Below are 23,060 nucleotides of genomic sequence, written 5' to 3' on the forward strand. Positions count from 1 at the left end.
GTGGGGTGGGCCTGCCCTGCTGTCAAGAGGCGGGTGGCAGGAGCGGGGAGTTGTGCAGGGAGCTGATGCCCGTTTCCCTCCTGTGACAGGTGGTGGTGTTGACGGTGAGCCTGGGCCCGGCGGCTGTAGCGATCTCCCGAAGCATGCTGTACCTGGTCGGGCTGGGCTTGGGAGATGCCAAGGACATCACGGTGAAGGGGCTGGAGGTGGTGAGGCAGTGCCACAGGGTGTACCTGGAGGCCTACACGTCCATCCTCACGGTGGGCAAGGAAGCACTGGTAGGTCTGGCCGCTGGTGGCCCACAGGGCCTACTGCCTCTCCTGCCAAGGAGGGTGGTAGGTCAGTAATGTCAGCAGGAGAAACTGGTGGTGTGTGATCTCCAAAAAGGTATGTAGGTGACTCTCACGTGCTGCCAGTAGTATCGTGGGGTGCATCGGAAGGAGTGTGGCAGAAGGTCAGGGAGGCGATCCCACATCTGGAGCACTGTGTCCAGTGCTGGGCTTCTCAGTATAAGAGAGACAATGAGCTACTGGAGAGGGTCCAGCGGAGGCAACAAGGATGCCCAGGGGTGTGGAGCATCATTTTTACAAGGAGAGATTGTGGGTGCTGGAACTGGTTAGCCTGGAGAAGAGCAGTCTGAGAGGGGATCTCATCGATGCAGATCAATAGCTCAAAGGGAGGTGCGAGGAGGAGGGGTCTAGGCTCTTCCCAGTGGTGCCCCGCGACAGGATGAAGAGCCATAAACTGAAACACAAACATGGGGAAGAACTTCTTTCTATTGAGGGTGACAAAGCCCTGGAATGGGCTGCCCAAGGAGTTGTGGAGTCTCCCTCTGGAGGCATCCCAAACACACCTGGACACGATCCTGTGTATCCTGCTCTGGGTGGCCCTGCCCTGGTAGGGAGTTGGACTGGGTGATCTCCAAAGGGCCCTTCTAACCCTAGTGATTTTGTGAGTCTGTATTTTTATAGGAGAAATTGTTTTGCTACCTTGTGCGAAGACTGGAATGGAGAAAAAACTTTCCTTCCTACAGGTGTTGACGCTAGTTTTCATCTCAAATTCTAACAATATATGGAGATCTGAGTGAATTTGGTTAGAAAAAGGTCTGATCTGTTTAAAAACAAACAAATCAAAAGACATATCAGAAAAATACATTTTCTGGAGCCTTGAATCTCTTGATTCAGCCTGAGGTAGTATGGCGTGCCTGCTGGGAACAACAGTTTGACTATCTCACATGTCCATGTTTCCTGGTGGGCCAAGTTGTCTCACTATTTTGAGACTTAGAGAACACACACTGTTCAGTCAGAGATATGCTGTTGAACAGCATGGAGGTAAAAATTTTATTAGCAAACACACCTTATGGAAGAAAACAGTAGTAAACATGTACAAATTATAACTCTGATGGCTTCACTGGGAATAGAAAGGTACAGTTTAATGTTGAAATAATACCCAAAAAAGAGCTTATCTACCCACAGAACACTGATCTTGCCTCCAAAAGCTATGTAGTGCTATACAGAGATGCTGCCTGGGTCTTGGATGCTGTATAGCCATAGCAGAATCATAAAATCACACAGTGGTTTGGGTTGGAAAGGATCTTGAGATCATCCAGTTCTAGCCCCCTGCCATAGGCAGGGAAACCTCACACTAGAGCAGATTGCCAAAGGCTCTGTACAACCTGGCCTTGAGCACTGATCCTGGAACTGCCTCATGCTAGACCATGTTGCTCCAGGCCCCTTCTCACCTGGGCTCGAACACTGCCAGGGATGGGGCAGCCACAGCTTCTCTGGGCACCCTGTGCCAGCACCTCAGCACCCTCACAGGGAAGAGCTTCTGCCTTAGGTCTAACCTGAACTTGCCTTGTTTCAGTTGGAACCCATCACCCCTTGTCCTATCGCTACAGTCCCTGATGAAGAGTCCTTCTCCAGCATCCTTGTAGCCCCCTTCAGACACTGGAAGCTGCTCTGAGGTCTCCATGCAGCTTTTCTTCTCCAGGCTGAACAGCCCCAATGTTCTCAGCCTCCCTCCATACGGGGGGTGCTTCAGCCCCTGATCATCCTCGTGGCCTCCTTTGGACTTGCTCCAGCAGTGCCATGTCCTTATGTTGAGGACACCAGAACTGTACACAATACTCCAACTGGGGTCTCATGAGAGCAGAGCAGAGAGGCAGGATCACTTCCTTCAACCTGCTGCTCACACTCCTGTTGATGCAGCCAGCACACGGGTGGTTTCTTGTCTCAAGCACACACTGAAGCAGCTCCTGTTCAGTTGCCCATCAACCAACACCCCCAAGTCCTTCTTCACAGGGCTGCTCTGAATCACTTCTCTGCCCATGTATGTGTATGTGCGTACAGCATGTGAGAATTTAGCTTGTGCTTGTAGTCAGCATGATGTGGTTTTCAGACACAAGCCTAGGCTAGAACATTTGCGGCCATCTCTGGCCTATCTGCTGTGTTTTGAAATGAAGATTACTCCCTATTTCGGGCTTGGGTTTGGGGTTTTTTTCAGTACGCTGAAGCAATCTGAATTGAAATTAATCCAGTCAAAACAAAATGTTAGTTTTTTTGTTGTTGGATAGCTGGAAAATTGCATTTGGATATTTTTACTTTGCAAAATCTGCGTCTGCCATTAAAAAATGGATTCCTAGCCAGCTGAAAATAAAACATTGAATAATAGAAAAATGCTGGGTATTTTTGGTGTGGTTATTTTTGGGGGTTTGTTTGGTTTGTTTTTTATTAAGTCTTTTGAAAACCTTGAAGTCCCAAAGATGAGGTAATTGGGAAAAGTGATCAATAAAAACAAAGTAAAAGATGCCATCTTAACCTGAAACTGCCCAAGAAGGAACGTAGGAATTAACTACGAAGCCCAGTTTCCATACGAGTGACAATTCTGGGTGGTTTATCTAGTAGTCTGAAGGTCAGCCTCCCTTAAACACCATGAAAAGTTATGGGAAAGCTCTCAAGAGATAAGGAACTCTATATTCTATATTCTCTCAGGAATTTTCTAGAAATCTTCCTGTGTCGATGCTTTTAAAACCAGATCTCAAAAGTCCAATGACATGACTTGCCTTGTTTATCTTGTTGGCCTGAAACATATATTAAAGGCTGCTTGATGTTGACCATCTAAATCAGACCTCAGTTTGGTGGAAGAACTGTTTGGAGCCCGTGACCTCCCAGTGGGTCTGCATCTTATTTTTTGTCAGGAGAGTGCTTTTTTTTATTCTGTAATGAATGTGCTTTGATTTGCATGGTAGAGCAGTCTCAAAGCATGTAAATAGATTCCATTTTTGGCACAGGCAGAGAAACTTACACAAAAATGGTGAGGAAGTCATCTTTAGAAAGGGGAACCAAACCCAGTAAGAGTCCCATATCTAGTACTCAGTATGGGATGGATTTTTTCATGGAAGCACTGCTCTGCTTCTCTACAGTTATGACGGTTCTCTTGTCAATTCATTATTCTTTGTGAGCAAAGATGAAGCTATCGCTGAAGTCACAGGAGACTTTATCAATTTGTTAATACTTGTAATACCACTCAAGTTTTCTGAATGCTATTTAGAACAAAACCTCCTTTTTTGGCCTGTACCCTGGAGCAAACCTTTATCTAATCATGTGAAGAGCATCAGAAATGTGTAGTGGTACATAACTTAAAGACACATATGTTCAGGTAACATGTTCTAGAACGGAGGTTTTATTACACATGTGAGGTTGATTCTGGAAATAAAGGCATTAAAAACTTACAAAGAAACACAATAATTACTGAGCTGCTGAAGAAAAGCAAAGGACGTGATCAAATACATGTTTACTTATATGCATAGTAAAGTATTTCTTCCGGAGAATTGAAGATGAAGAACTAATACAAAATCACTCCTTAGATGTGGTTAGCTACAATGTACTAGGGATAATCAAAACCACCTGTGTTGTGGTGTAGCTAATGTCGTATTTGCCTCTGGTTTGATGTCAGTGTTACAGTTAACCTAAGCACTTAGACTCAGTCTTGTGGGAGGGGATGCCTTGCAGTAGGATGACCAGTTAAATTGAGTCCACCCAGATACATTTGGCATGAAGATGTCATTGAGCTACGTTTGGAGCAGCTCCTCAACTGACACAAAAGGCATAAAACCCCAAGTCAGTATCAGAATAACAAGCTTGACAAATTTTGGGCAGTTTTGAAGCTACTTTATGAGAAGCTCAGGTGTTCTTGCAAGGGGAGGAAGGTTTCTCTTAAGACATGGGTCAGACTGCTGGGGAGAATAATAAAGTTGGCCTTTCCAGTGTCTATTGGCAGTGTTCCTAAGTGTCTAATTTTGCTGTTTCTTATTAATTTCAATTTCTAGGAAGAGTTTTATGGAAAAGAATTGATTTTGGCTGACCGAGAAACAGTGGAACAAGAAGCAGATAACATTTTAAAAGACGCTGATGTTTGTGATGTCGCATTTCTTGTAGTTGGTGATCCTTTTGGGTAAGACAAAGCAATATTTGAAGTACTGCTGTAGCTTGGTCATTCTCTTTTTTCAATAGGAAGGAGCCATACCGCATAATTGTAATTGTTCATGAAGAAGCTGATTTTCAGACCAGAAGCATGTTTTATTGCATAAAAAATATACATGCAAATGTCTACACTTTATATCGTTTTGGAGTTTCCTTGCCCAGATATTCCTTATGGCTAGGAACGGGGACCCTCCAGGATGTATGATTCTTTCCTTCAGCAGTCACTTATTTCATTCTTCATGCTAGCTTCTATAGCGAATATTTTTGTTCCTTGATTTATCTACTATCACAAGAAATTCTAGGATATCACATAAAGAAGAAATATACTCTGTTTTGAGAGACTATTCTTTTAGTTGCTCTTTGTACTTATAAATGTGGCTTTCACGCTCAGTTGCTTTAGAATGGATACTGATTGTTGTACAGTGCTTCTGCTTTGATATATGCTAGTTTTTAAAATCACGTAGGTTGTTCAACATGTCTTCTCCTTTTGGTTTATTAAGCCTTTTGTTTCTACTTTTTATTCCTGCTGAAAAGTAGAGTCATTTTCTATCACCAGAAGGATCTCCTTCTGTCTTTGCAGTCAGGCATCATCAATCTATAAATGTCAAGCTATACAGAAGAGCTTTTAGTCTCCAGCTGGTGATTCAAGATTTAAACCGCAGCGTTAAGGGGCACAAGAAAAATAAAATCACTGAGCAGCCCATTTGTGAGTGAAAAAGTAGAGTTTATGAAAAAGAGGAGCAATGTGCGCATCTGTCAAAAGCAGATGATTTATGTAAATACAGGTTGAAGGGAATTGGCAAGAGAATATGATATTAAATTAGTACTTAGGGGCGAATGATGCTGTGTTTCAGGAATATTAATTATATTTTCAACATGTTAACATGAAAACTAGGATTCACATAAAGTGTAGAGCCACATTACCTGTACCTTTGTACTCTGATCCAGTGACTGATAATAAATACACAAGATGAAAAAAACAAACCACATGTATTGAAATGAAATGGCTGCTTGTAAGCAGTATCTTGAGCTGCCTCATATCATTCGTTTCAGTATCAAAATCCTTCAATTCTGACTAATATACTACATTATTGTGGAAAACTACCCTTTTTTAAATGAGTTGCTTCTGTCTAAATGTTTATGTTCTTAATATTGCAGCTAGAACTCCTGTGCCATCACAGACCCCTAAGGATTTAGGGGTTCATGAGGTTACTAGGAAAGAGTACTGAATGTTTCTGTCCTAAGAGAAGCCACATGGGAGGAGGGTAGAAGCCGTGTGACTGCAGCTGATCATAGAGTTTCAAGTATGTTTGCAGGTCAGAAGAGTTTTTAGTCTTAGGAAAGCTCAGGTTTTGGTGGTCAATAGTTCAAGTGATAAAACAAGCTGTACCCCTGCCGTTGTTCTTGCTGTTGTTCACTGTGTGTATGTGGTAACAGCTATGGATGTGCTAGCAGAAACCTGACAAGTTTAGTAGCATACGCGCAAGCGCACCTTCATCTAGCCTAGTGCTGACACTCATTACTATCCATAACACTTAAAAGTCTGTATTGGTGACAGAAAATCCTAGTAAAGCTCTGGATGCAGAGAGCTGACTCCTTGAAGCCTTCTCTAGTACTAGCCAAGTACTCACAAGGGCATTACTGCTTTCAGCTGCCATCATTATGGACAGATCTATTAGAAGAACATACTGGCTGGAGCAAATTTCAGTGACTAAAGGCAGCTGATCCCTTGGTCAGTATTAGCATAACCACAAAATCCTTCAGTGCTCCTTGTCCTGTGTGTGTGAAAGGAATAATACAAGACTCTAAAACTAGTCCCCTCTTCTCTCAGAGTAGGCATTCCTAAACTAAGTTTGTTTCTGGAAGTCAGGAACTCAGTCAGTTTACTAACCGAAGTGTTGTTTTAGATCACTTTATTGCATTCTTCTATGCCTGGAAGCCTGTGTGTATCATGGTCTCCAGTTTCCCAAATCCAGATTCCTTCATTTTTTCCTTCAGTGAAATTCTGTTTTAAGTGATTTCAAGGCCAGGTGGGACAGGGCTTGGAGCAGTCTGGTCTAGTGGAAGGTGTCCCTGCCCGTGGCAGGGGTTGGAACTGGATGAGCTCTAAGGTCCCTTCCAACCCAAACCATTCTATGATTCTATGATTGATCTTTACAGCCTTCTAGCTGCTGCCACTTTTGTGTTCCAGTCTGAAGCACCTGATCTGATTGGTGGTAGTCAGACATGCGGTGTCAAAATTTATCAGACTAAAAATCAGGAGAATTCTGTCAGGGCAACTGAATGAGGCCAGGGTGAAAGCAGTCTTCCTATTTATTTATTCTAATTTCTTTCTTTGCTTCCTTCTTTGTAATGGCTACACAGAAGTCTGTAGTACATCCTGGCAATGAGATGGCTAAGGTCACTTTTAGGTTTGATAAATTTAGCCAAATGCATTTCCATATATCACAGGGAAAATGGAGTGCCTAGCATGTATGTAAGCATACATGTAAGCATACATTCAAGCAAGATACATAAGTAAACACTGTTGCAGTTCAAAGATGTGCTGGATTCATATTTACCATCTTAGAAGGACTCTAATCCCAATTGCGTTAACTACAAGCCCAGGAATTCTTGCAGCAGTCACTGCAAGGTGTTTATTAGGCATTAGACCTGGAGCCCAGTTTAGCTCAGTTCTAAGCTTAATTAGAAGTTTCTTAATTCTTACAGAAAAACTTGAGCACTCAAACTTGGGCATCGGTAATTTGAGTAATTTGGCTTAAATGTCATAAAAGTCAATTTAGTCTAAGGATGTCCAAGTACTGCGTGCAGTTTACCTCAGTTCAAAGCTCTGTTTGAGTGTGTTGCTTTCCTGACATACACTGGTGCAGATGGGAGAAGGCCTGGCTCTACCCCGAGTAAGGAAATATTGGACTTGTGCTGAAGTCTATGCCAAATAGAGTTGACCTTTACAGTTCAACAGTTGTCCAGCAGACAGCTGCAGAAGACAAAGCATAAATGGAACTTTTCCTTTTCAAGTCCTTGCCAAAGCTACTTTAAAAAGTAACAATTGTGTGGTGTTAAGAGTTCTAATGATGCCAGAAATCTGCAAAGAACCATAACATATTGAGGACACCTGTATTTTCAGCTAGGGAAGATGACATATGGAAGCCTTACTGGAGTTTTTACTTTCCATTTACAATTAGTCATGTTATTGTTGCCCTTTTGGCACCTCTGCATTGCCCTGGTTGTGAAGGGTTTAATTTTACTTTCAAAACAAACTATAATGCTGGTAACACTTGATCACTTCATCTTTTCAGTTTTTAACTCCTTTATTTTCCTAACACAGGGCCACAACACACAGTGATTTAGTACTACGTGCAGTAAAACTGGGGATTCCATACAAGGTCATTCATAACGCTTCAATAATGAATGCAGTGGGCTGCTGTGGTTTACAGGTAACATTTTTACAGATACGCTATTCCACAAGTGCTGAACTGAAAACTGGTGAGCTCTTTTGCTGCTATGGCAATGCATGTTGCAATCTGAAGCTTGAAGATCTGTAGGAACTGTACACTTCTGTTGTCAGAATTTGTTAACACTTCCTTTTCAGTGTGCTGCACATGAGCAGAAGTCCCTTTTGATGAGCGCATGTGTAAATGAATAGTGACACTTCTATTCTGCTCTGCTCTCTAACTTCCCTCTGCACCAGGAGACTTTGATATCTAAGTTACTTTACAGATAAGGCTTTGCTCTTGTTGGCTTCCTTCTGCTACTGATGGTCACCTGATAAGTTTAGTTTTAAATTAGGTTGTTATCCTGTTGAGAGGTACACTGGTCTTGTCATGAAAGGAATATGTGCAGAAGCCTGTCTGTGCTCAACCCAGATCACAACTGATTCCAGAATCTTCTGTGTGATGCATTCATTCTCTCCAAGGTTGACCTGTCTTCACTTTTATGCCCTTCTGCTGAGAGAGGAGAGGCTTGCCAACCCAAGGACTAGAAGAACAAGTGATAGGTTTTGTGCTTCTTGAATGGCCAAAGTAGAAAAGATCTGGTGTTCCCCAAGAAAATACTTCAAACTATTCCCTTTTACAAATATATAGGTCTATTATTCCTCTTCGAGCATGAAAAACATTATGGCAGAGTATGTATCATAACTTATACATTATTTGAAGCTTCCTCCTTTTGTTTTCGTTCATTATTTTAACATAGAACCTGCCCTCTTAAGGTTCAGAATGATTCCCTGTGTATGGGAACCGCTAAATCAAGCTCCTGCTTCACCAAAACTGAAGGCAAGCACAGGAATGTAGGTGTACAACAGACAAGAGCCGAGGCTTTGAATAGCAGGTTTTCATCACTGAAGGAGGAAATATTCCTTCCTAGCATAACATAAAAGAATACCATTCTCTTTAATTTCAACAGACAACTGACATCTTCAAGTTTACAGTGACAATCTCCTTATCTCAGTGCTGCCCAGCATCAGAAAGTCTCTTGCAGTAAGTTGGGTATTATCTCTGGCTTTGTTCACATTTGAATGGTTTAGAAATGGGAGAGCCCTGTGTGATCTGGCAGTGCAGCAACACTGCCTTGACACTCTTCTGAGCTGTGAGTGCTAATCCTGAAGGGAATGCAGCACGGGATTCACATTATTTATCATTCTTTCTGTGAGCACTTCTTTAGTGATACCTGCCTGTTGCTGTAAGACTTGGGTAAAATTATCTTTTAGGAAGGAAATAGGCTCCTTGGTGTCTAAAATCTACAAGTACAGCAGACAGATGGCAGCTGCTACATGACTGCACTTACTGGGGTGGGTAACACGGGTCTTGGGGCTGGGGCTTACCCTTTCCACTTTTAGCTTCAAGGTGGTGCAAAGTTTGCTTGTGCTGTCAAGCTGTTGACAAGTAGTTTCTACTACCTGCTATCTTTTTACTGTTCTTTTATTTTCTTAGGAAGGAAGGCACAAGGCTTGCGTTCCCAATGAGAACAGGTGACTAGGGTTTCTGAAAATCTGCTTCCCCCACAACTCCAGCTAGGCATAGGAAAGAGGAGTACAGAACTCTGAGGTGAATTAAAAACCAAAAAGAGCAGAAAACTAGCTGAGAATATATTGCAAACAGTCTATAAGGTTTGTCACATAGGCAGTTTTGGAGGTTAGCTTATTATTTCCTTGTCCCATGCTGAAGAGAACAGTCCATGAAGGAAATGTGATGTTATTCACTCTGGCATTGGTCCCCTTTTCCATTCTGGCTTGGGAGGGGCTGCCTTCCCATAAGTCAACATTTCTGTTGTTGTATAAAGCATTTTAGGAAATGGTGATCATATTGTGTTACCAGACAGACTATAACCAGCTGGATGTTAACTCTTCATTGGTCTTAAAGGCATAAACAGCAAGTGAGGGGTCTCTTATTAAAAAGCAGCCTGTGATTTAATTAGAGCTGTGGGGGAAGTTCATAAGTTTTTTCCAGCAGTCTTTACATTCATGGCTGTCTCCTGCCATCAGTTTAGTTTTGGAGCTGCTGTGGTTTAAATTGCAAACTTGCTGTCAAGTATAGCAGGGATTCCTCTTTTGCTTCACCACAGAAAAGGCTGGGCTTTTTTTCTTGTGTTAATCTGATTGTAATACAAAACCTCTTTCTTTCTTACTGGAGAAAAACAGGAAACACCTTTATACGTTGTTGTGAAAGCCACATGTGTAGTGAGCTGTAGCTGCTGATTGGGCCTCAGTAAAATGCAGCTACAGCCCAGTGCCCAGTCTGTTCACAAAAGAACATGTCTCTTGTCATCAGAGCAACATTTCTGTGCAGCCAACAACATTCTGGTAGTTGTGCAGTTTTCCTGAACAGCAGTGAGTTACTGGAGTCGTTAGTGATAGTTTGTCACCTTCCTAGATCTATTTCTTGTCAAATTTTAAGGGTGAAAATCTATTTTCAAATACTTTTTTTTACTGCCTTGCCCATTTGACGGACTCAGCTTGGAAGGCTGCACAGGTGAAGAGTGTATTAGTACAAAGAGCAAGTGTTTTTCTTTTAACTTTGAAAATTAAACCCTTCTAGGAAGCTCTCACAGGTTGATACCATGAGCTGTAGTTATTGAAAGCAGAGAATAGTAGAACTTAGCAAAGTATTAGTGTGACTGGGCATAAGGCTCTATGACTTGCTGTGGCTCTTTCTTTTAGGCTGTTTTTGCTGTACTTTCACTGTGTCAGGCTGAAGAACATAATTACCCTCAAAATCAAATTAATATGGCTGGAATGGTAGGAGAAGCCAGGAAAAGTGCCTGTGTGTGAGCACCTCTTAACATGTCCTCTGCAGGTTCACCTCTCCTGATTGGTATCTGAATTGTAGGTATGTTGATCACTCTGACTCCTGTTGTAGTAGGGAACAACCACCAATGAAGAAATTCATGCAGTTTGTGCATACTGCCATGGAAGTCAAGGAGAGAGGACAGACATTCTCAGAGAGTACTTCTAGTGGATGGTAACTAGCGAGACAGTTCAGCTTTCCTCACCAGCAGCTGCACTGTAGTTCCAGAGCTTTGGAAAGCTTAGTATTTTACTATAGTAAACTGTAGTTTACTACAGTTAACTATAGTTACTATCACTGCTCAGCTACCTTGTGAACAAGACATTGCTAATCAACTAGGATCCAGCGCTGCAAGCTGAGAATAAAGGGAGAGCCCAGCCCTACTTCCATGGCTTTATCCGTACCCACACTCAGTCCTTCAGAATAGGGCTGATCACTGAGGCTTTTAGCCCTAGAATAAAGAGGCAGAAAACTCAGAATCTCAAATTTATACCTTTTTCCTTCCTTCCTAATCTGGGTTACTTTGGGAAGGTCACCAGAGTGGTGCTCTCAGGACTGAATTCTCTCTGACCCAGTTCTGGTAGTGCATCTTTGAGGGAGGTCAGACATGTGAGAAAGATTCTGCATCACAGTGACCTGTGTAAACAATGCAACTCAAAATGGCTTGAGATAATGGCATTACTGTAAAAAAAGGTGATAGAGAACTAAAGTGCAAAGCTTGAGGCAAACCATAGGATTGGAGCCACACAGGAGTCTCTCATTTCTGAGAGAGTGGTGTTGCTAGTTTTAAAAGCATTTACTTTCTATTTTGGTAGGGTAGCTACCCCATGTCAAGGCAGAGACCTGCCTCTCTTTTGAGATATACCCACTTTCCACCTGAATAGCTTTAGAACAAACATCTGCATGTCCTCTTGTGTCTGTCAGTCACTCAGCTTGATTTTTTTGTGTCTGGAGGCCAGCTCATTCTTGTAAGATTTACAGTTAGGAAATAGTTTTGTCTTTTCACTACTAGCTGATCACTGAAATGTGAAAGCAGTGCTCACTGTGGGGGTTTTGAGTGTTTACTGAACAGGTGAGTACATTTGCAGCAGCGAGTAGAAAACTATTACTTGCAGGTTAGGAAGTTGAAGGATGTTATCATTACTCACTGAGCTTACAGTCAAATAGAAAACCTGTAGTAGCTGCAGGAACGGAACCTTTGAGTTCCACCCTCTCTCTGTGCCCTCATCTTCAAAAATACTCTTTGCTGTGATGGGAGGGGCTCTGTGCAAAATGTTTTTTATTCAGCACCAGTTAAAACAAACTGTTTCCCATCATTGGTTGGTTTTCTCACTTACTACCAGCTTCTGAGCCTTTTAGAAGTTGTTTCTCAAGCCATTGAAAGGTTAAATCAGTACTGGTCACACTACTTCCTTACTCACAATTGCTGTACAACTCAGTGCCATTTGTCACCAGGAAACATGACCCAGAAATACTCATTTGATCAGAATAATTCTTTTTCTCCATTCAGAGAACTCTTTCAGAGTAGTAATCCAAGTGACCAGAGTGGGAAGGAATCATTGTTTGGCATTGCTGGGAAGAGTCTTTGGAGGTCATTAAAGATAAGGTAACATTACCTTGGAGGGAAAATCCTGCCCTGTTCAACTTTGTTTGGAGTTTCTGAGTGTTTGACAGCTGAATTTTGTTCTGCTTGTGGAGTGGCTGTTTCCTAAGTGCTGATACAGGAGGCAGCCAAGAGAAAAATGGGTTCTTCTCTTCAGCTGCTTTTATGTAATTTGTCTCAGCTGCCTCCTGAAGACTGCAATCATGTTGAGTGGGTTTCCCTCAGCCAGACATTCTTGTCTTCACAGTTCCTTTCTCTCTGGCATGTACTAAGAGGACTGGAGGTTTTTGGACAGCTGAACTAACCTGTTGGCTTGCAGTACAAAAATGAGAGCTCCCTGGGTGAATGGTAAAGACTTTGAATTTCATGTGAAGGTTCTCATGAGAGGCATTAGAAGTTGCTAAAGGTTTGTGGTTCTAAGTGAGATAGTGGTAAAGGGCTAGAGCTAAGCTTGTGGTTGTTTCATATGACCAATTACAAGCTAAAATGAAGCTTGACTGATTCTTGGTACTTCTTTGTTGATGATTGTCCAACTTCCTAAGCTGTTCTCTATCAACAATATATAAATTAAAAAACAATAGGAGCACTTCAGTCTGATTTATATGGTCTGGAGGGTTGTTAACTGATTACAGAAGGCAAGGGGGAAAATTTGGCTTATTAGGTTCCTTTTTATGCAGATGGATGTTGCACAGCATCATGTCAAAACTTATGACAAAGATAAACACAACATGTCTTAGCTTTCCTGTGTGTATGCACTGAGACTGATCAGGAAACAACCTGGGATAATGCAGGGTGCTGTCTGGTCCCCAAATTCCACTGAGGAGCAGCCTCAGGAGAAAAAAACTTGGTGGCGTCTGTCAGTGGGATGTGGTCAGGCTGTGCAGTCCTGTGAGACCTGTCTGCAGCATAACCTGGGACCATCTCAACACAGCAGCCAAGGAGAGGTTCAGTCTACAGAGTTTACAGGTATTGCATGTGTATGCAGGTGCCAGGTCCACAAAGTGTTACAAGAGTCCTTTTTACCTTCTTCCCCTGACATATATCTAGTTCTGAAGCCGTTTGAAATGTTAGGAAAGGCGGTAGGCTTGGAAGTGAAGAACTGCTTTGTCACCATTGCAGCTGATACAGCAATAATTCTGGGAAAGATGCTGTAAAAATAAATGTCTGTGTTTTGAAATGTTTACTTCTTGGTTTCTCTGCAGCTGTTGCCTTACTGACCCTTTTACTACTATCTTGCATCTTCTCTGCTGCTTGCTTTAGTACTTTCTAGAGGGGATGGGAGATCTTCCTTTTTTAATTTCCCTATTTAGTCTCAGCTTGTTCCTTCTTTTTACAGCCTATATTTTTGTGGTGATGAGCCACAAAAGAAGTGGCTAGGTGGCTATTTTAAGTGAAAACTGTTGATCTGAACAGCTTCAGGTGTCTGTTGTCGTTCAGACTGGCCATTAACAAAGTTGGAGTAGTTTCAGTGAAATTTCACTTGTGTGCAGGCTTTCTAAGCAGAGGTCATGGGACAGCTCATTCTCTTTCATAGTTGATTCTGGCCTCTTAATTGATTCTGCTTATATAAACAAGTAGAATATGACGTATAATTGACTGAAAACTAAAAACAAGCACCTCAGGACCAAAATCTGACAGATTTTCATAGTATGTGTGTAAATAGAACAGGATGTTGGAGAATGTTCAGAGGTGATGAAAGTGTGAGTTGGAGAACAGCTTTCTGCAGTATTTGGTGAGCAGGCAGAGCATTGCCTCCGAGTGGAGAGGCCTGGCCTCCCTTCCTGCCTTCAACTCTTGCATTGCAAAACTGCACAAAGCTTTGTGGAAGCCAATTACTACTGGGGGTGGGGAGGAGTATTTCCAAAGACTGAGGTCTTTCAAAATGACCTTTTGAAATGTTTCCGTGAAGGTTTTGAGCGCTGAGCAGAAGGTAAGGAGGTTTCCAAGCTGAGAGCACAGAACGTCTGCCCAAGCATTTCACTGAGCCCCCTTTGAAATTCCGGCTCTTTTGTGCCTGAGCAGAATGGAGGCACTTGAACAAATGTGATGATTAGTGCAAATGTGATGCTTGAGATCTTTTAGCTTGTACGGAGCACATCTTGTCCACTCCTAAAGCCCAGCTGCTTCATGTAGAGTGCAGCACACATAAACTGCATTTGCTGTCGCCTCTCTTTAAAGCTTTGTCCGCAACCGTACAGCACGATCCTTTCACTGAAAATACACAGAGCTCTTCACTGGCTTATTAAACTCAGTCTCAGATCATGACGTTAATCCTCAGTGTGCTGTAATACACCTTGGCTAACAAATTGTCACAATTTTAGTCCAGTGACAAGCATAATTTCTTTAATTTTGGGGCCCTATTGAGTCTTATATGGTTGGTGGAAAGAATCCTTTTTGCTTTCAGCGGCTTCTGGTTCTAGTGGACCTGCTGTCCTCTGTGACTGCTGAATCCTTATAGTGGAGTTTTGGGTACTCACTTCTCTCTCTGCAGCAAGTCTTTTCTTGAAAGTCTGATACTTTGTACTAGACTTCAAGAGGTAGAAATTAGAACACAGCACAGGAAACTGAACAACAAAGTGAATCTGCATGAGGTACAGGGAGAGAGTTCAAAATGCAAGTTCTGATACAGTTATGTGTTGCTTCTTTAATGCAGGCTTGCTCTGGTGGGGGAGCAGTGCCTGTGTTTCCATAAATGCCACGTGTCTGCAGAGGTCAAATGCTGGATGAGAAAGAAATACTTGTTTGTGTCTCTAGGAGTGCTTGTAAGGTAACTGGTTACAGGTAGTCAAGCGCAACAGGAGCATCCTTTTATTGCTTCACTTCCACAGCATTTGTAGATCGCTGGTGTACCAGAAAGTTCAAAGAAGTGTCTTCCCCTCTTTAATTTAAAGTAAAAATATATATGCAATAATGCTAGGAAATCTAATCTTTAGAAGTTAAGTTAATGTAAGTTGCAAAGGCATTTCTAGGAGATTAATAAAGCATATCCTGTTCCCTCTTGTTGGTGTAGAAGCCACTTCTGTGCCTGTGCTGTCTAGGTGCTGAGAAAACAAGTGTATTGGTGTGAGACTGTAAGTACAGTTTTGTATGATCTCAGTACTTCATGAAGCTATTTTGAAATGATTTCTACTGAATGGGCAGACAATTTCTGACAAAAATGGTTTATTCTTTTGACATTCAAACTTCATTCTTAATGCAAAACCTGGTGAACAAAGGACAGATTCAGTGAATCTGACTGTCAGTGCTTGCATAAAAGGATAACTTACTTAACTTCTTGTTGGCAAAGATGATGGAGAATCTCTGTAATGATCAATGGAAAAGAGAAAAATAACAATGAGAACAAGTGCTGGAGGATATAAAGCTGAATGCACAACTTGTTTTTAATATGTGGCAGAACACTTGAAAAGATATGATTCCTAACAAACTGCTTACCAGATAATAACATTTTACCTGTTTCTGCACATCTTTTTCTTTGCTAAAAGCCAGAGGTGGAAGTCACCCTCCTTCAGGTTAACAAAATGCCAAAGGGACTGGGGTAAGCTTCAAGTTTAATTCAGCTCACTTTCTGTACTGGATGAGGGCTGCTGCTTTGGGGAGACGACTGAGGTGGCTTTCAGGTGGTAGTTAGGTTGGTACTGGACATTTCAGCACTTGTTGGTTACTGCAGGTATACTGCCAATGAGATAAAACTGCTAGCTTTCTCCCAGATGCTGTAACAATGAAGGGGTGAAGGAGAAGCATCTTGTTAAATAGTTTTTTCTTCAGCTGTGGAACAAAATGGGAAGAGTTCTAGGTAGCCACCTGAAAACCAGGCAGAACATAGCTTGGTTATTCTTCTAGACGCAGCCTTGAAATAGTTAACAGGTTACATCGGGAACAATTCATTTTGTCCAACCTCTGTTTAGTTTACTGGAAGAACCTTTAGGTTGTGAAATGTACGCTGTGTGTCCTTGTGCTAGAATGAAATGTTTAAAAGAGGAAATGTTTTCAGTAATATTCTAGGAACCTTTGAATAAACACTGTTTGTCTCAGCATGAATGGTTCAAATTTGAGCTTTTGGGCCCTTGAAAACAAACATGTTTCTGCTTTGATTCAAATTCTGCTCTACCAGCGTGAAAGAGTTAAAACCACAACCTAATACTGCAGGAAAGTGTGTAAAGGGGAACTCCCAGATGGGACAGAGCTGTCAGAGCAGCTTCTACATAGAGTCCTCTTTCTGCTCAAGGCACACACAGTTTTTCCTCCCTGGTTTACAGAGCAAGAGGGGATATTAGACCATTGCTTGAGCAGACAGAATACTGGCCAGCTGTACAATCAGTCTGGACTTGCCCCGTTCCAGAGCTGAATTCACCAAAACTGATGCATGGTTTTGCCCTTTTACAGGTTGGTTACAGAAGCTTCCAAGCCAAATGCTGCCTTAGGTTATGTATGACACTGGCTTCTGCATCACTGAAAATGACTGGCAAGTCTGTTGCTTCAGGTGTTTTCACTGAGGTTAGGGATTTACAGAAATAAACAGTGTTAAGACTGAGAATAAAATCAGTATGTTTGACACAGAATCGGCTAGCAATATTCTTCTTACTTGCAGGAAAGTGCTGGTTTAATACACTTGTATCAGTAGGATCTCAGTATTATGGCTTTATTAGAAGTTATCTAGCCTTAGACAAGATAAGAAATGATAAGTAAGAATTTTGGTGCTAATCTTAGGAAGCTTTTGCCTTTAGGAGGACTTCAGAATGAACAAAGAATAGAAAGTAAATTGGAAGTTCACACACATTGGAAAGGTGAAGTCAGAGATAGGTAACAACTTTACAGGTGGTTCATTAGCTGTTCTTTAACATGCTTTACTGTTTGGAGAGTAAAAGAACAACAGCACATCTCTGTTAGGAAGAAGAAAACCAGTTCACTAATTACAGATGTTTTTACAAAGAAAGGAGGGAATGCAAAGGAATGCACTAAAACTAGCCAAGAGATAGGCAGCTTTTTCCAAAGGTGCACTATTTTTAGTGCTATGTTTTGCTGTGTGTCTGTGAAAGGGCAAGCCTGAGTGTTTTACAGGAGAGTACTGTGCTATGAAACTCTTAACCAGGTTCAGGACTTTTCAGTGTCGCCAGTTGTTCATGGTTTTTATCTCATTCTATTGCATGCTCTTACTGTGTGTGTTACTGCTTTTGCTTTGTTTTGCAGTTGTACAGTTTTGGAGAGACTGTTTCCATAGTTTTCTGGACAGATACATGGAAGCCAGAAAGCTTTTTTGACAAGATTGAGAAGAACAGACAGAACGGAATGCACACCTTGTGCTTACTTGGTAAGCAGCAGCTCCAAGGGCTCCTTAGCTACCATTTTCCACAGCATCCAGAGACAGGAGTGATAGGCATGAGATGAAGTCTGGGATTAAACAAATCTTCTCAGCTAACATGCATGTTTGAAAATACACCAAAACTTGGAACATTGATGTGTGTGTTCTTAGTTCAGCCATTGTTCATGCTGCAGTGGTCAGGAATTTGTTCATTCCTTGTGAAAAAATCCCTAAGAAACAAAGCCTTTTTAGAAGTCACATAGGTGCAGGAGGCCCAGATTTACTCTAAAGGTGACTGATTTTAAACTAGATCTAGCTCAGAATCCAAGTCAGGTTGCAGCGACTAGCAGCTCTCTCTTATTGACTTCATTAGGTTAGAGGTCAGCACATCTGACTTTCTGGGGAGCTAAACTGTACATTTAACTACATTGGTGTTGTGTAAGGTGATAGTCTTTTTCCTGAATTCTTTTATCTAAGGATGTTTTGGGAAACGTGATTATCACATGAGAAGCTTCAGTGCTGTAAAGCATCCTTGCCAGTCGTGGAGCTGGAACTGAATACTGACCACTGGCACCAGGCTCTTCCATGGTGCTGCCTGATCTTCAGCCTGCCCAGCAATTCTCAGCTCAGAGCCACTTTCTGAATAACTCTGCTAATCTGGGTAGCTCCTGAAAGATCATGGAAAGGCAGACTGGTTTGGGTTGGAAAGGACCTTATGATCATCCAGTTCCAACTTCCTGCTGTGGGCAGAGGTGCCTCACACTGGACCATGTTGCTCAAGGCTCTGTCCAACCTGGCCTTGAACACTGAACATGGAACTGCCTGCATATAAACTACAAGGCACTTACATGTTTATATATGTACAATTCTATACCTTTTGTAGCATCTTTTAGACACAGCTGGGATCTCTCAGTGCTAAGTTAATTAGTATTTTAAGTAAAAACAGTCAGTAGTAACTGGAGGATCCTGAGCAGCAAACCAGTGTGCAAGCATCACTGCACACCAGATTTCCCAGTGCCATCAAAGTTGCTAAAATTGGCAAAATATCAGAATTCTGACAATTTGTTTTAAAGAAGGATGACTTTTGTCTTGACAAATGACTTTTTAGATGACCAGTGTTTAAACAAGGACTCTAACAACTATAATATGGTAAACCGAAGTATTCTGTAGATATTTGATATAATCATTTCTGTGATGTCCCTCTGTATGTTTTTTTTATACAGTAGTGGAAGAGTAAAAGTTTGAACTGATAAAATTGCATTATAACCCATGTCCCATATCATGGACAGTTGTGGTACCTGCATCTGATTGTAGCTCATACCTGAAAACTACCAATTTGCAAACGAATTGTTCCCTTAACACTACTTGGTCATTTGGGCCCATGTATTTATTGCTTGTCCAACTAGACTGGAGAAGCACATAAAAAGGGAAGTGCTGATAAGCTTTGGAATTACAAGTGACTTGACAGTCACATAAACAATTTGGTAAACTGTTTTTACACCCCTTTCTTCAGCATCCCTGTGAGTTAGGAGTTGATTGTATAACTTAAGCAATACTTTTCTTCAAAATCAAGGTGAAAAATGTATCCAGCTTTCACCACGATAGTCTTTTGGGGGTATTTGAATACAGATGTTTGATTGTGTCTTGAACAGGCTGTGGTCAGATTTTCACACAGTTGCAGATGTGCGAAGTCTAACCTGGCCCTTTCTCTGTTGTATTTTTGCCCAAATCCTTTTCTTCTTCCCATAACAGAAGCTTGTTCCGAGTGTTCATGGGGACAGGAAGCGCTAATGAAAGTCAGGTTCCTGCATGGCACTGATGTAATTGCTGTTGATCAGTCATCCTGTTCTACCTTTTGTGATCACAATGTACTCAGCATTTACAAGTACCTCCAGTACCATGGTGTGCTTCACCATGCTGGCATTTCGCTATCCTGTAGCCTGCTATTTGAATACTTAGAAGTACTTGTATTTGTCTGTGAGGTCTGTGAAACGAGCCCTATTTTGGGGTAAAATTACATGCATAAAATCCCAATACTTTGTGATTAATTAACATCTGAAACAGCAGAATGTTTAATCCATAGTCTTTGCTCCTGTAATAACTAAAATGCTATTATAAAATTTATAGTATCTGCTCATTTAATTAAGCTTTACATACATAGAAAAACTAAGTGAGGAGTTTGTAGGGGACCTGTGTTTTAACACCTGTTTTGTTCTACAGATATTAAAGTGAAGGAGCAGTCTCTGGAGAATCTAATGAAGTGAGTCACCTTTCTGAAAGTGTATAGAAACACGTTTGTAAGATGTATAGAAAACAGTGTATTTATAAAGGAACAGAGGTTCTTTGTCCAATACTGACTGCACTTTCGTGCCATTCTGTTGTCCTTCCCAGTGGCCACAGTCTTGTTTCTTACAAGGAGCGGAACTTTTCTGCTCAGTGCATTAGGACCTGGCTTTATTTACAGTAACTGAATGAAGCTGCAGCAAAGCATCATCTTTTGAGCTGTTTCTGTGAGAAACATGAAGTCAGAACGGATTAAGCTTGGCAAATGAAGTGTTATTTCACTGTTCTGTCTCATCCTCAAATAGATGAATAGCTGAAACACTGTTTGGAATTCATTCTTCTTTACACTTGCTAGTAACAGTGTGAGGCATTGAATACATACCACTCTTTTTAAACAGCTAAATAAGCAATATATAGAAAATGCTCTCAAGTTCATGTAACTGTATTCAAGAGAGCTCTTGCCACATCTTAATCACCTCTCTGCAATCTTCTGTTTCAACAGTGGCGAATACAAACGGTTACTTTATGCACATGCTGTAACTCTGCTCTAAATTAACATCTGTGAAGTCTCACAGTATCATTGAGGTTTGTTTATTCTGGAGTTTCAAAATGAAGGCTGTTTGACTGAAGCCACAGTTGGCAAAGAAAGCAGCATTTCATGTGAGAATGTATTCCTAGTCTGTAATCAGACAAACGTCTACAGGGCATTTGACAGAAAACCAGTACTTTGCCCTTGACTTGAAGTCTAATCCATCCTTCAGGAGCAGCTACAAAACCTGCATATTGCTTCCAGCAGCTGAATTTGCTCACATCATTTGCCAACTGGAGGCCCTCCTGTTTCATAGGTGTGAGAGCACAGAAGTCTCCTCGTGTCTTCCTTACAAATGCCTCTTGTCTGAAAGGCCCAGCCTGGGCAAGGTTCATTTGCTGGTCTAGAGGTTTCTTGAAATAAACTGTAAGAACGCTGGGGATGATGAAGTGGGTTTTATGTGAAATTGCTCTACTTTTCTTTCCCTGCAGAGGAAGGAAGATTTATGAGCCACCACGCTACATGAGTGTGAATCAAGCTGCAGAACAGCTTCTTTCAATTATTCAAAACAGGAGGCTCCAAGGAGAAGAATCAGGTGCTGTTACTGCATTGTTTCTACCTGCTATTTACACCTCGCAAGTCACACTTAATGATGAGCCTCCAAGCTCTGCTCCTTTCCTCTCCATCTTTGCATTGCTTTTGCTCCATGGTAGAATTGGGCTGCCTTAAATCCTGGTCCTGAGATGGATTTGGCAGAGCCTGGACATAGCGTAGTTCAACAGAGATGAACAAGCTCCTGGAGGTTTAGTCCAAGCTTCAGCCTGGTGACCCTGGTTCTACCCATCTTTAACTGTGAGCTCTTTGATACGTTAGAGTTGCAGAAGGACTCTGAGCATTTTAGAGCAATTGAGCTTCATAAAAAAATCAGTGCTATGTTTTATTCAGACCAGTCACACTCTGCGCTACATGAGCACCAGCACAAACCCAGGTTAACCCTGCAGTGCAGAACCGGGATTCTGACCTTGAGTTCTTAACACTGGTCAAGCATGAACAGCGAACAGTGTTTATTGAGGCCAAGCGTGAAATCACAGCAGCTGTAAAGATGATTGTTGTGCCACAGAAAAATTCTACGTTCCTCCTTTTAGAAGTTTATTCCTTAAATGCTGTTAAAATGAAAATCCTTTCATTTTGTCCTTCACATAGAATGAATCAGGAACAGCAGTTTCCTCAAAGTGAACACAATTCCTGAATGCATTTCCTGTTCTACTTCCGCTGTCTTCCCCTTCTTACTTATAAACATCCCTAAGATACAGCTTTATTTTCTTTGAAGCACAAACTTCTTTCTAGGCCCCTCTGGTGATTTATGAAATGGAGGTTTAAGAAAACAGCATTAAGGGTTTAAGCATTTTGAGTACTTTTTCCTTTATGTTAGGCCCATTGGTCAGCAAATGAAGCATTTAATCTTCTTTCTTACAGCAATCACTGAAAACACAATCTGCGTTGGCCTCGCACGTGTGGGTGCTCCAGATCAGAAGATTGCTTCAGGCACACTGGAGCAGATGTCCACAGTAGAACTAGGTGGTCCACTGCATTCTTTGATTGTTACAGGCACTCTGCATCCTCTGGAATTAGAAATGCTTCAGCTTTTTCCTGTAGCTGGTTCCAGTTTTGAACAGCATGCGTGTCAAAGGACCACTTAAATAAAAACAAGGCATTTACATTTTTATTCCTTCTTTAATTTCATGACAGCATAAAGTTATCCTTGTGCCCAGTTAGAGCTTGTCCAAGTGCAGTTAGACTGTTGCTTCAGAAGACAGCACTGCAGGAACACAGACATGCCTTTACCGGAGGCTACAAAGTGCAAGTTGCACCTGCTGGTATCAGCTTCTAACACATTGACACCTAACACATAAAACCTTAAAACCTCTTTGTCCACTTCAGTTCATTGACATTTGCATCAGTCTGAGGCTGATGACCAGGGTAAGAAGTGCAAGTAGAGAACTGAAGAGTAGCAGATACCTGTCTGGCATCACTTTTGCTGTGGTGCATTCACCAAGCCTGCTGCATACACTGGTGCAAGTGCATTCCGGGCGCTTGCTTTCAGTTTTGCAGAAACTCTATAGTTCTCCCACCAACAGAAACCATTAGCATGCAAAACCTGTTAGGGCTGTACTCACCTTTACACTTGGGATAGTGACTAGAGACAGGTGAGAATGTTCTTCATGTCTAAACCAAGAAAAAGCAGAACTCACCCATTGGATGTTGGTGAAACAGGGAGAAGCCGCACAGAATTTCTTATTTGAGAAAGCTGCAACTTAGAAGTGAATTTGTTGCTGTGTTCATGGTACCATTTATGGAGTTCTGGACTCAGGGTCAGAAAACAGACTGCAAGAATTCTTTTTCAGATCAGCCTGCTGTTGGTTCCCTTTCAGCTGCTCTTCATAGTATGTACAGAACAAAGCAGACCTCTACAAGTGCTTTTCTTTTTAAACTGAAGGTTTATTGGAAAGAAATTGGATCCCAGAGCTCTTCGGCAATGTAGGATATTGAACATTTTGCCTGGACTTGACTTAAGTAC

The 23,060-nt window shown here is 41.7% G+C and overlaps 1 protein-coding gene across 1 annotated transcript; it reads left to right on the forward strand.

Moving 5' to 3' along the window:
- The first annotated feature begins 64 nt into the window (after positions 1-64).
- Positions 65-22,208, forward strand: DPH5 (diphthamide biosynthesis 5). Its single transcript, XM_061461475.1, has 7 exons — positions 65-278; positions 4,331-4,455; positions 7,813-7,921; positions 17,559-17,679; positions 19,891-19,930; positions 20,974-21,077; positions 21,959-22,208. Exons 1-7 carry the CDS (start codon positions 144-146, stop codon positions 22,180-22,182), a joined length of 858 nt encoding a protein of 285 aa, XP_061317459.1. The 5' UTR covers positions 65-143; the 3' UTR covers positions 22,183-22,208.
- Positions 22,209-23,060: the final 852 nt, after the last annotated feature.

Source organism: Pezoporus flaviventris, unplaced genomic scaffold (assembly GCF_033815535.1).
Source record: "Pezoporus flaviventris isolate CSIRO_AGI_PZ_B2104156 unplaced genomic scaffold, CSIRO_AGI_Pfla_v1 ptg000001l, whole genome shotgun sequence".
NCBI lineage: Eukaryota > Metazoa > Chordata > Aves > Psittaciformes > Psittacidae > Pezoporus > Pezoporus flaviventris.